At 40.8% G+C, this 12,653-nt stretch overlaps 1 protein-coding gene across 1 annotated transcript in view; it reads left to right on the top strand.

Moving 5' to 3' along the window:
- ZGRF1 (zinc finger GRF-type containing 1) overlaps window positions 1-10,249 on the top strand; it is a 46,075-nt gene extending 35,826 nt beyond the window's left edge. Inside the window, exons 24-28 of the mRNA XM_043513541.1 lie at window positions 756-879; window positions 1,631-1,807; window positions 1,961-2,095; window positions 5,310-5,571; window positions 10,119-10,249. Coding sequence (XP_043369476.1) covers window positions 756-879; window positions 1,631-1,807; window positions 1,961-2,095; window positions 5,310-5,571; window positions 10,119-10,207 — 787 coding nt within the window. The 3' untranslated portion in view covers window positions 10,208-10,249. The remainder of the gene's footprint in view (window positions 1-755; window positions 880-1,630; window positions 1,808-1,960; window positions 2,096-5,309; window positions 5,572-10,118) is intronic.
- The last annotated feature ends 2,404 nt before the right edge of the window (window positions 10,250-12,653 follow it).

The raw sequence follows: 12,653 nt of genomic DNA, 5'->3' as shown, positions 1-12,653 counted from the left end.
AAAGTCTGGACTAGTGTGCATTAAGTGGACACCCATTTAATTCAGTTGACAAAGGAGGTGTGTAAATCGGTGGATTCAGGAATTTAATCATGAATATGACTTGGCCAGCTAAGCCCCAAATTCCACATGTCACCAAGCCATTGCCTGGGGTGCCAGGATGATCTCACCATCACAGAAGAGGTGGGGGGAGAAAAAGGATACTAGAGTACTTTTAAAAGAGGTGTATCACTATTGAGTTTACCATCATCTACACCCAAAGTCTTTAGCCCCATTTCCCATTAATTATCTTCTCTCAGGCAAGTCCAAGGTTTCCTAGGGAGGCAAGCCCCAGCCTGTGCCTAACTTTTCCTAAACTGGGAACATTTTTGCCCAGGTGATTTTGTTTTCTTCCCCTTCCCCTTCCCGGCACTGTTTTGCCTCCTTGGTACTCCTTCAGCATCCCCGTCTTCTTGGATATTGCCTCTCCTTCTCACTTCCCTTGGAATGAGCTATGTCTGGTTTATATAGGCCCAGATCCCTGCCACTCTTAGTAGCCCCTAAGAGGTTAATTGGAGTCACCTGATTGTGGGGTTGGAGTTTTTTTTGTTTTTTCTCCCATGTGACAGTTCACTCTGTCACAAGGGGTTAATAGAAGAGGAGCCCAGTACAAATTAGCAAACTGCTAATTACAAAGTGAACCACATTGTAAAATGAATTACAATACTTACAACAATTAGAGTTTGTGTTTTGGATTTTCATTAGAATACTGATTGCAGGTTTGAGTGTGAAAAGCTGATTCTAGTTGGAGACCCTAAGCAGCTTCCACCAACTATTCAAGGGTCTGAAGGTGCTCATGATAATGGATTGGAGCAGACTCTCTTTGACCGGCTTTGCTTGATGGTATGTGCTGCTAAAACACATCTTTTAAACGATACGGGGTGAAATCCAGGCCCTATTGAATTTAGCGGTGCCAGGATTTCACTCCCGTGTTCTCTGAGGCAGTTAATCTAAATGCATCTTAGTAGGAGGTGATTTTTTGTTGTTTTGTCCAGATTTTTTTTCTATAAAGTATTACTTATCAATAATTGAACCCCTCATAGGAGCTTGAAAACATCATGTGCGTGAATAAAATGGGAGTGAATTACAGTATACTTGTCAGCTTCTGTCGTCAGTTGTGCAGGTACAGTTTCCGTAAACATCAGTGAGAGCTTCAGGAATGTATCCAGGGACACAACTGGATCTTAATAGTTTAATCTCTATTTGTTTTTTACTATAGAGTAAGTCAGTGATCCCCAAACTGTGTGGAGGAACATTTGGGGATGGTGTGTGGGGAGACCCGGGTCAGCCCCCACGCAGGGGTGGGAAGGGAGCACCACTCAGCTCCACTCTGCCCCCAGCTCTGCTCCTGGCCCTGGCCCCAGCTCCAGCTCCCACCACGGCTCTGGTCCTGCTCCAGGCCCCCAACTCTGGCTTCTGGGGCGGCACAGACCAGATAAATGTGGGGGGGCACACAAGCAAAAAAGGTTGGGGATCACTGATCTAAATAAATCTTTTCTATTAGTTGCTTGATTGATATAAATTATTAAGCAATTTCCCAGTGATTAGCAACTATTTACATTTTCTTCATATTTTTTGTGTTGCATTTCTTTAGGGACATGATGCAATCTTTCTTAGGACACAGTATCGCTGTCACCCTGCTATTAGTGCTGTAGTCAATGATCTGTTCTATGAAGGAAATCTGTTGGATGGCATTTCAGAGATGGACAGAAGTCCACTATTGGATTGGCTTCCAACATTATGTTTCTTTAATGTTAATGGGACAGAGCAGGTAGGTTTTTAAATAACTTCAAAAAGTAGTCAATAGATATCTTGGTTTGGGATTTTACTTGTTAGGGTTTTTGCATTATCATTGGATGGCTAAATGTTTTTTTTAAATAGCCTTTCCGCAGAGCATAATTTGAAATCTCTTTCCCATCTCCAGATTGAAAGAGATAATAGCTTTTATAATATGGCAGAAGTTTATTTTATAATCAAGCTTATCCAGTCTCTGATTGCGAGTGGAATAGAGGGATCTATAATTGGGGTGATTACACTATATAAGTCACAGATGTATAAGGTATGTACTATTCTTTTCACAAGAAGTGATGAACAGTCAACCGTAAATGAGTCCCATTTAAATGTAATACATGAGGGCAAGCAACTGAATATTGACAAAAATGTACAAGTGCTTATAATACAACTGCTAGAAGTTTAAATACTAGGATTGGTGACCTAAAGTACCTGGCAATAAATGAGAATATTGATATAATAGGTGTCACAGAAACATGGTGGAATGAGGATAATCACTGGCACACAGTAATAGCACGAGATAAAAATATATAGGAATGACGGAGCAAGTTGCGCACGTAGGGGAGTGGCACTATAAGTGAAAGAAAGCATTAACTCAAATATAATAAAACTCCTCAATGAATCAAACTACACCATAGAATCTCTATGGATAGGAATTCCATGTTTGAATAATAAGAGTTTAACAGTAGGAATATACTAGCGACCACCTGACCAGGATGGTGACAGTATTTGTGAAATGCTGAGGGAGATTAGAGAGGCTACAAAGGCAGAAAACTCAGAAATAATTAGGATTTTCAACTTTCGTCATATTGACTGGTTATGTTATCTCAGGAATAGATGCAGAGATAAAATTTCTAGACAACATAAATGACTGCTTCTTGGAATAGTTTGTCCTGAAGCCCACAAGGGAAGAGGCAATTTCGGATTTAGTACTAAAGTACATCAGAAGCCTGCTAAGCAGTCATTGGGGGCCACTGGATGATTGAGATGCTGAAGGAGCACTCAAGGAAGACTTATGGAGAAGCTAATTGAATTCTTTGCATGAGTCTTCACTGCAGAGGATGTGGGGGAGATCCACACACCAGAGCCATTCTTTTTTAGGTGACAAATCTGAGGAACTGTCCCAGATTGAGGAGGTTTTGGAACAAATCCATAAATTCAGCAGTAATCACCAGAACCAGATGGTATTCACCCTAGAGTTCTGAAGGAACTCAAATATGAAATTGTGGAATGACTAATATAATGGCAATTTTTAAAACCGCTCCAGAGGTAAGCATGACAGGCTGTTAATCCTAATTTCAGTACCAGGCAAATGGGGTTAAAACTATAGTAAAGAACAGAATTATCAGACACACAGATGACCACAATGTGTTGGGAAAAAGTCAACACTACTAAAGGGAAATTATGCCTCAGTCTATTAGAATTATTTTAGTTTGTCAACAAGCATGTGGACAATGGTGATCCAGTTGATATAATAAACAGAAAACCTTTGACAAGGCTCTCACCAAAGGTTCTTAAGTAAACTAAGGAATCATGGGATAAGAGGGAATGTCCTGTCATAACCATCAGTTAGTGGTTAAAAGATAGGAAACAAAAGGTAGGAATAAATGGTCAGTTTTCACGGTGGAGAGAGGTAAATAGCAGGGTTCCTCAATGATCTGCGCTGGGACCTGTGCTATTCAACATATCAATAAATGATCTGGAAAAGGGGATGAACAGTGAGGTGGCAAAATTTGCAGACAATACAAAACTAATCAAAACAGTTAAGTCCAAAAAGAAAAAAAAAGCGTTACAAAGGGATCTCATAACACTGAGTGATTGGGCAACAAAATGGCAGATGGAATTCAATGTTGATAAGTGCAAAGTAATTTACATTGGAAAAAATAATCGAACAATGCATACAAAATGATGGGGTCTAAATTAGTTGTTGGCACTCAAGAAAGATCTTGGAGTCATTGTGGATAGTTTTCTGAAAACATCTGTTCAGTGTGCAGCAGCAGTCAAAAAAGCTAACAATGCTAGAAACCATTAGGAAAGGGATAAGTAATAAAACAGAAACTATCATGATACCAATATCTAAATCCATTGCATGTCCACACCTTGAATACAGTGTGCAGTTCTGGTCACCCTGTCTCATTAAAAAGAATTGGAAAAAGTACAGAGAAGGGCAACACAAGTGATCGGGGTATGGAACAGCTTTCCTATTAGGAGAGATTAAAAAGACTGTGACTGTTCATCTTAGAAAAGAGATGACTAAGGCAGGAAGTGATAGAGGTCTATAAAATCATGAGTGGTGTGGAGAAAGTTACAGGAAAAGTGTTATTTACCCCTTCACATAACACAACAACTAGGGATCACTTGATTCAAATAATAAACAGTAGGTGTAAAACAAAAGGAAATACTTCTTCACACCGTCAGCCTGTGGAACTTTATTTCCAGGGGATGTTGTAATGGCCATAAGTATAACTGGGTTCAAAAAAGAATTAGAAAAATTCATGGAGGATAGGTCCATCAGTGGCTATTAGCTAAGATGGTCAGGGACCCAACTCCATTCTTTGAGTGTTCCTAAACCTCCACCTGCCATAAGCTGGGACTGGACAACTGAAATTGCCCTGTTCTGTTCATTCCCTCTAAAGCAGCTCTCAGAGGACAGGATACTGACCCTGTATGGCTGTTCTTAAATTATGAAGAAAAATACTTTACTGCAACTTCTTAAGTTTCTATTCTTTGTTAAAAATGGTAATGTTTATATAGTTGTTTCTTCCAAAAGAATATATCTTGTTATAAACAGTCTGTCTTTGAACTGAGCAATCTGGATTTCTTTTTCCTGGTGGACTCAATAGCGAGGAAGGAGCGCTAAACAACATTTGATCATAGATAGACCAAAGTTTGCATTTACTTTGCTGTTAAACATATTTACATAAATTTGCATAACTTTGCTAACAAACAACTGAGAAGGATTGTGTTAATTCATATAGCTGAGATTCACTGTCTCAGAAATTTGGTTCATTCCCTCCCCCCAGTGTAATCAGCATTATAGAAAACTGACTGATAATACATCAGAACCTCTCTAATTTTAACTAATGGATGGGAAGCCCATTGTGAATTGATGTGTATGCTAGGAATGGAATCATTGTGTCTAACATGGTGCTCTCTATTTAGCAAATGAGGAGTTGTATGTCATATGTACCTGTCACTCTGTCCTCAAAGTCTTATGTAGGGCTGTCTGGCTGCCAGGAAGGAATGCTGTCTTTCATTAGATGTATGGATGTTGTGTCAGGATAGACTCAGTGCAAAATTCTGTGTGTTTGCACTTGATGGAGGTACTCCTGTAATATATAATCAATAGAGTTGCTAATCCGTTTTATGTAAGTAGACTCAGACTCCTCATCAGTATTTTTATTGGAGACATGAGTGAGTGTGACTATGTAACTAGTATATTTATAAACCAGTGACTCTCCATTATCTTCTTTTGTCCACAGATTTATAATTTACTTAGTGCTGTACACTCAGATGCTCTTGAGATTAAAGCCATCCAAGTGTCTACTGTAGATGCATTCCAAGGAGCAGAAAAGGAAATCATTGTTTTGTCTTGTGTGAGAACAAAACAAGTTGGGTTCATAGACTCAGAAAAGAGAATGAATGTTGCTCTGACAAGAGGAAAGAGGCATTTGTTGATTGTGGGAAATCTGGCCTGTTTGAGTAAGAACAAACTATGGGGATGCGTAATTCACCACTGTGAAGGTAAAAATTAATATTTTTAATTTTAAAACCACCTCTAAATTGGTATAGTTTTTTTCTGGCTGTAATAAAATTATATTGCACCTTATTTAAATGTCTGCAGTGTATCTGCAAACAGTTATTTATGCTTAGCAGCCTATAATCAGTTTGCAAGTATGAGGCTGCTCTTTCTTTTCCTGATATCAGCAGGTAGCCAATAAGTCAAAAAAAAAAGCATTAACAGCCAGCTCCTCTAATGGAGCAGCTCCCATCTTCTCATTGGTCTTCTCTACCCCTATAACAAATCAGATCACTCAGTCAAGTCAGGTGAAAAGAGGAAGTGAAATCCTCAAGAAGTGAGGTCCACCAAACTGCCCAACACCAGGCAACCCTCAGGGCCTGTGGATGCACAGCTGAAACCCAGCACAAGGTACAATATGGGTAGGGGCCTGAAGTCCTTACAGACCCTGCAGTTTGCAGAAACCTCAGCCCTATGCACCTGTTGAATTTGACCTTTCAGCCATCAGTCCCTCCACTTAGCTCTCTCTTATCAATACAGGGACTTCCTCTTGTCCATCTTCCCCCCTCACTCACTGAACTCTCTCCTTTTGGCAACTAAGGCTCTTCTCCCCTCCAAAACAACAAGCACCATAATTAGAGCTAAAACTTGCAGCTTTCCTCTTTGGTTATATTCCCAATCTTCCCTCTAAAACTTTTTTTCAAAATCTACAGTCAGGGAATTAGTGATGAAAATGGAGTAGACTCTGGGGTAGGAAGCTCCCGTTCCTTGGGAGAGGTGGCGGGGAGGGGCAGAGGAAGGGGGTCATAAAGAAGGAGCCCCATCCTCCTCTGGATGTGGAGACTTCAAGACAGTTTGTCACAGAAGAATCGGAAGTTCTGATAGATAGAGACATCCAGGACAGAAAAAAATGCTTCTATGAAAGACCCCATGGACTAGGTGCCCAGGAAGTGATTACATCCAGAGGGGAAAATCTGGAGCGTGTTTCCCCTCTCCATGAATATATTGAATAAATCAAAGGAATTCTGGGAGAAGTCAAATGCCAAAATTTCAATCCCTAAAGCAATCTAGAGGCTATCCCAGCAATATCTGGGATTCTAGTGAATAGTCACCTGAGTCACAAAGCCATCTTGGTGGCTACGGGTCCCACTTCCCTAAATGATCCTTGTTTCTGGAAGCTAATGGATAGTTTTTGGGGAAACCCTGACCACCTTGGTGAGAATATTTCTTGCCAGCTCAGTGATGTTTTGCGGCTTCCAAACTTTGGATTGGATGGATGCCCTTCAGTGTGACTGGGACCATTCAACACCATCTGAGGGCAAGTGGAATACTGTGTGTTTCACCTCACCTCCCCAACATGGGATGGTGAGCAGATGCTACCGAACTGGCTATTCCAGCTCTGTACCAACAGTGCGTTCCCCGCTTTGTAAGGGATAGTCTTTGGCTGCCTACCAGCATTACAGTGAAATCTAGTTTGCATAGAGTAGCAAGTAGAAGTATTGGAAAAAAGTGGTTACATATAAAATAGTAACATGCATTCTAGAGCCTATACTTAATCCACAAGATGCTCTCAAGATATGAGAATATTACTCACCCAAAATCCTTGCAGCGCTTTACAGCTAGGCTGGCTGTAACTCTAGTTTCATCAGAGTACACTTATAAAGTTTGCAGACAATACCAAGATGGGAGCAGTTGCAAGTGCTTTGGAGGATAGCATTAAAATTCGAAATGGTGTGAAGTAAATAGGATGAAATTCAATAAGGACAAATGCAAAATACTCCACTTAGGAAGGAACAATCAGTTGCACACGTACAAAATGGGAAATGACTGCTGTCAGGGTTCCCTCCCCACTCTGAACTCTGGGGTATAGATGTGGGGACCCGCATGAAAGACCCCCTAAGCTTATATTCTACAGCTTAGGTTAAAAACTTCCCCAAAGCACAAATTCCTTTCCTTGTTCTTGGACATCATTGCTGCCACCACCAAGTGATTTTACACAAAAATTCAGGAAAGGGTCACTTGGAGTCCCTATTCCCCCAAAATATCCCCCCAAGTCCCTTCACCCCCTTTCCAGGAGGGGCTTGAGAATAATATACCAAGCAATTGGTTACAATGTAAGCACAGACCAAACTCTCTAGCTTTAGGACACTAAAATCAATCAGGTTCTTAAAAGAAGAGCTTTATTATAAAGAAAAAAAGTAAGAAAATCACACCTGCAAAATCAGGATGGAAGGTAACTATACAGGGTAATAAAAAGATTTAAAAAACACAGAGGACTCCCTTCTGGACTCAGCTTCACAGTTACAAAAAAACAGGAATAAAACTACCTCTTTGCATAGGGAAAATTCACAAACTAAAAACAAAAAAGATAACCTAACGCATTTCCTTGCCTCACTTGCAATTGTTTTAATTCTTAGATGGATTATTCCAGGTATATTTTCAGGAGATGTTGTCCCTGCTTGGCTTCTCTCTCCGGCTGGAGAGGGAACAAACAAAAAGAGCACAAACAACCCCGCCGCCCCCCCCCGATTTTAAAGTATTTTCTTTCCTTATTGATCCTTTTGGTCAGGTGCCAACCAGATTATTTGAGCTTCTTAACCCCTTACAGGTAAAGATTTAGTACAGTTGCCCAGGAGGGATTTTATGCTACCCTTATCTGTATGTTTATGAAGGAAAGAGTACTGCGGAAAGGGATCTGGGGGTCATAGCGGATCACAAGCTAAATATGAGTCAATAGTGTAACACTGTTGCAAAAAGGCAAACATCATTCTGGGATGTATTAACAGGAGTATTGTAAGAAAGACATGAGAAGTAATTCTTTCACTTTACTCCATGCTACTTAGGCCTCAACTGAAGCATTGTGTCCAGTTCTGGGCGCCACATTTCAGGAAAGATGTGGATAAATTGGAGAACGTCCAGAGAAGAGCAACAAAAATTATTAAAGGTCTAGAAAACATGACCTAGGAGGGAAGATGGAAAAAATTGGGTTTATTTAGTCTGGAGAAGAGAAGACTGAGAGAGGACATAACGGTTTTCAAGTACATAAAAGGTTATTACAAGGAGGAGGGAGAAAAATTGTTCTTCTTAACCTCTGAAGATAGGACAAGAAGCAATGGGCTTCATTTGCAGCCCATTTAGGTTGGACATTAGGAAAAACTTTCTAACTGTCAGAGTGATTAAGCACTGGAATAAATTGCCTAGGGAGGTTGTGGAATTTCCATTATTGGGGATTTTTAAGAGCAGGTTGGACAAACACCTGTCAGGGATGGTCTAGATCAGTGGTTCCCAAACTTGTTCCGCCACTTGTGCAGGGAAAGGCCCTGCCGGGCCGGGCCAGTTTGTTTATCTGCCGTGTCCACAGGTTTGGCCGATCACGGCTCCCACTGGCAGCGGTTCACTGCTCCAGGCCAATGGGAGCTGCTGGAAGCAGCACAGGCTGAGGGACGTACTAGCCGCCGCTTTCAGCAGCTCCCATTGGCCTGGAGCAGCAAACCGCGGCCAGCGGGAGCCGCGATCGGCCAAACCTGTGGTCGCGGCAGATAAACAAACCGGCCCGGCCCGGCAGGGCCTTTCCCTGCACAAGCGGTGGAACGAGTCTGGGAACCACTGGTCTAGATAATACTTAGTCCTCCCTTGAGTGCAGGGACTGGTCTAGATTACTTCTCAAGGTCCCTTCCAGTTCTGTGATTCTGTGTTGACATCTGAAATATCATTGGCATCTGAGTTAGTCCCAATAAAATAAACGAGGCAGTTCACACCTCAAAGCTATTGATTCAGGCGCTCTGCAAACTCAGGCAGACATTACTGAATCAGTTGTAGGCCATGTTTACACTATGGGGACTCTAGTGGCATAACTACAACACAATAGCTATGCCAGCATAACCCCTGTAACGTAGATGCAGTCTACAGCAATGGATATGCTGTCACTGTAGGAATACCACCTCTCAGATGACGATAACTAGGTCAACTGAAACAATCTTCCATTGACTTTGCTGTGTGTCCTCCAGGGGTTGGGTTGGCATAGCTACAGCACTCGGATGTGGATTTTTCACACCGCTGAGCACCATAGACCAGGCCATATTCCCATCATCAGATCTTTAAAGTTTTCCTTGGAACCATGGCAGCCAGAAACTTTTAAAAATGAAAACGGAGAGACTCTAAAGTACAACTGACACCCTCAGCTAGGCTTTTGTACACCCATTTGTGGGGCACACCGCACACTTTGAGAAACAGCGAGTTAGCATGTTAGGAGGTGCTACAGCCGTTCTTAGCTGGTGGGAAGGAAAAAAAAAAAAAGGAGGTAGGAGCTGCTGCAAGAGAAGAGTTGGATGCCAAAACTCTACCCACTAAATTAGTTAACTACCTGTTGACATTAGAAGAAGAGCCCCATTGATTTATAATGGTTAGGCTCCTTGCAGAAATCCAATTTTCAAGGTTAGGGAAACATGTCCTTTTGGTGTGTTTTGGGAATTAGATATTTTCATTATGGCAATATGATTATATGATAGATGTTGCAAAATAAGGTGTAACTGTCCTGTATGACTGCTTTTAGGAAGAGATAATGGATTGCAACATGTAAGCCAGTATGAGGATCAACTGAACAACATTCTTAAATATTACTTGGAGAAAAAGAAAGAATAAGCAAAAGAAAGAAATAAAAAAAATCTCTTTCACAGCAGGAAAAAGGTATAAAAATTATGTGCTTTTCTATGTAACACCAAAGAATATTTTAAATAGATAGTATAATATAAGCATTTGTAACATAATTTTTTTATATTCCAGTGCATGGATACCTCTGTATTTACTCCATATAATGAACCACTAAAATTACATCTAATTGCTTGATAACTGAAGTCCTTAAATTTAAGAGCACTGTAACTTGCATTGTCTCTTACTGATAACTTCTTGGTTTAGATGATAGATCTAACTTTAAAAGGCCCTAGGAGTGATCCTGGAAGTTACAGGCCAGTAGTAAGCCTTATATCTATACCTGCAAATTGGTTGAAACAATAATTACAAACAGAATAATAAAAATCTGGAACATCAGATATTGTCCAACCAGCACAGTTTCTGCAAAGAAAATGTTCTCAGTAATCTATTAGAATTCTTAAAGATGTCAGTGAGTAGTGGACAGAAGAGAAAAGTTGACACTTACTTTAGTCTTTCAAAAGGCCTATGACAATCTCTCAGAGATTTTGAGACTACTCAAAAACTATGTAGTTTTAGAAGCAAAATATTGTTATGTACCAAAAACTAGCTTAGAAGCAGGAAACAAAAAGTAGGAATAAATCATTAATCATCGCAAAAGATTAATCCAAGGGTGCCTCAAGGTTCTGTACTAGGTCCAGTGTTGTTTAATATATTTAACAACAATCAAGAAAGAGAGAGTTGAAGCAATGAGGTAGCAAAATTTGCAGACCACACAAAATTTTATACACTAGTCAAGTCCAAGGAAGACAGAGTTACTCCATAGTGACCTCCATAGGTAAGTGAATGGACAACACAATGGCAGATGAAATTCTGTGTTGATAATTGCAAAATAATGCACATTGGAAGGGGAAATTTGAATTACTCATACACCATACAGGTTCTAAATTAACTGTATTAGCTCAGGAAAGGGACATGGGCATAATTGTGGACAACTCAGTGAAGACCTTTACTCAATGTGCAGCTGCAATCAGAAAAAATAAAAAACAAATAAGATATTCGGATGCATAAGGAATGGAATGAAGAATAAGATGGAAAATATTATAATGATATTATGTGAATTAGTGGTGCCGCTTCCTCTGGAATACTGTGTGCAGTACTGGCCATCCCATCTCCAAAACCATATCACAGAATTATAAGGGACTCAGAGAAAGTTATGGGAATGATTAAGGCTATGGAGGAAGCCTCTGTGGAAGATAGAAATTCCACCTTATAGTGTCTAATAAAGGCATTAATAGAGGACCATGTTGCTGCACTACAGATCTCAGTGGAAGTATAGGCTCTTTCTGCCCATGAAGTCACCATAGACCTTGTGGAGCGTCCCTTGATTCTATCAGGAACAAGTGCTCTTGATGCATTATACAACTCTACAAAGCATAACTTGATCCATCTGACCAGAGATGGTTTGGCTACCTGGAGCCATTGACACTTTGGATGAAAGGAGATTAACAAAGAGCCCGATCTTATTGTCAATTTGATATGCTTGATAGCTCTTTAGGGATCTACAAACATCCTGATTATGCCTCAGTTTTTTGTAGGATGCCCTAATGTGAGGCATGGAAACATGAGCTCGCTTTTGGCACGAAAGATTATGTGAATCTTAATACCACCTTGTCATCAGAGTCTAAAGTCTATGAATCAGTGCTTGGATAACGCTGCCAACTCCGAGACTGATCTAGCAGATGTGATAGTGACCTAGAAATAGGTTTTGATGGAATTGATAGAAGGGAGTGACTGATGTCAGTAGTTCAAAAAGGTGGGTGAGGGCTTTCAGCAGCAGTGGTAGGTCCCATTTGGGAAAGACTGGGCTAACTGCAGGTCTAATCAATCTGATAGTCCTGAGAAATCTGGATACTTGAGGATTCCCTGCCAAGTATCCGCATGTAAGATACTACATATGGCTGATACCTGATGCACTGTGGTGGTTGGCTGAAGTAATTGGTCTATACGGTCCTGAAGAAAGTCCAGAATAGCCAAGATGCCAGGGTCCTTGAGTTTTTTGTTTTGAGCTATATCTTTTCCTGACAAAGGAGGAAATCCTTTACTAATTAATCCTTTCTGGAAGAGAGGAGAGTCCCAATCACTTTGGTAGATAGTCTGAGTAGACGGCCTGGATGGAGGATAGGACCTTGGTGAAGAATAACCAGTCTCACTGGTAGATGCCATGGGGGGTTCTAATGCCAAGAAAGTTCTATATCCATACTGGTTAAGGAGACCAGGGTTATCACCTTTTGCTGCTTCTCACCTTAACTTCTGAATTCCCTTCCCTAGAAGCAGAAGAGGTGGGACTGTGTAAAATAGGTCCTGTGGCTATCTGTGCAAGAGAACATCTGTCCCCAGGAACCTGGCATCCGGTCCCCGGGTGTGAAGTACTGTACTT

This window comes from Dermochelys coriacea, chromosome 4 (assembly GCF_009764565.3).
Source record: "Dermochelys coriacea isolate rDerCor1 chromosome 4, rDerCor1.pri.v4, whole genome shotgun sequence".
Lineage (NCBI taxonomy): Eukaryota > Metazoa > Chordata > Testudines > Dermochelyidae > Dermochelys > Dermochelys coriacea.
Note: the sequence above shows the minus strand (reverse complement) of the source record. Positions and strands in the feature narration are given on the sequence as shown.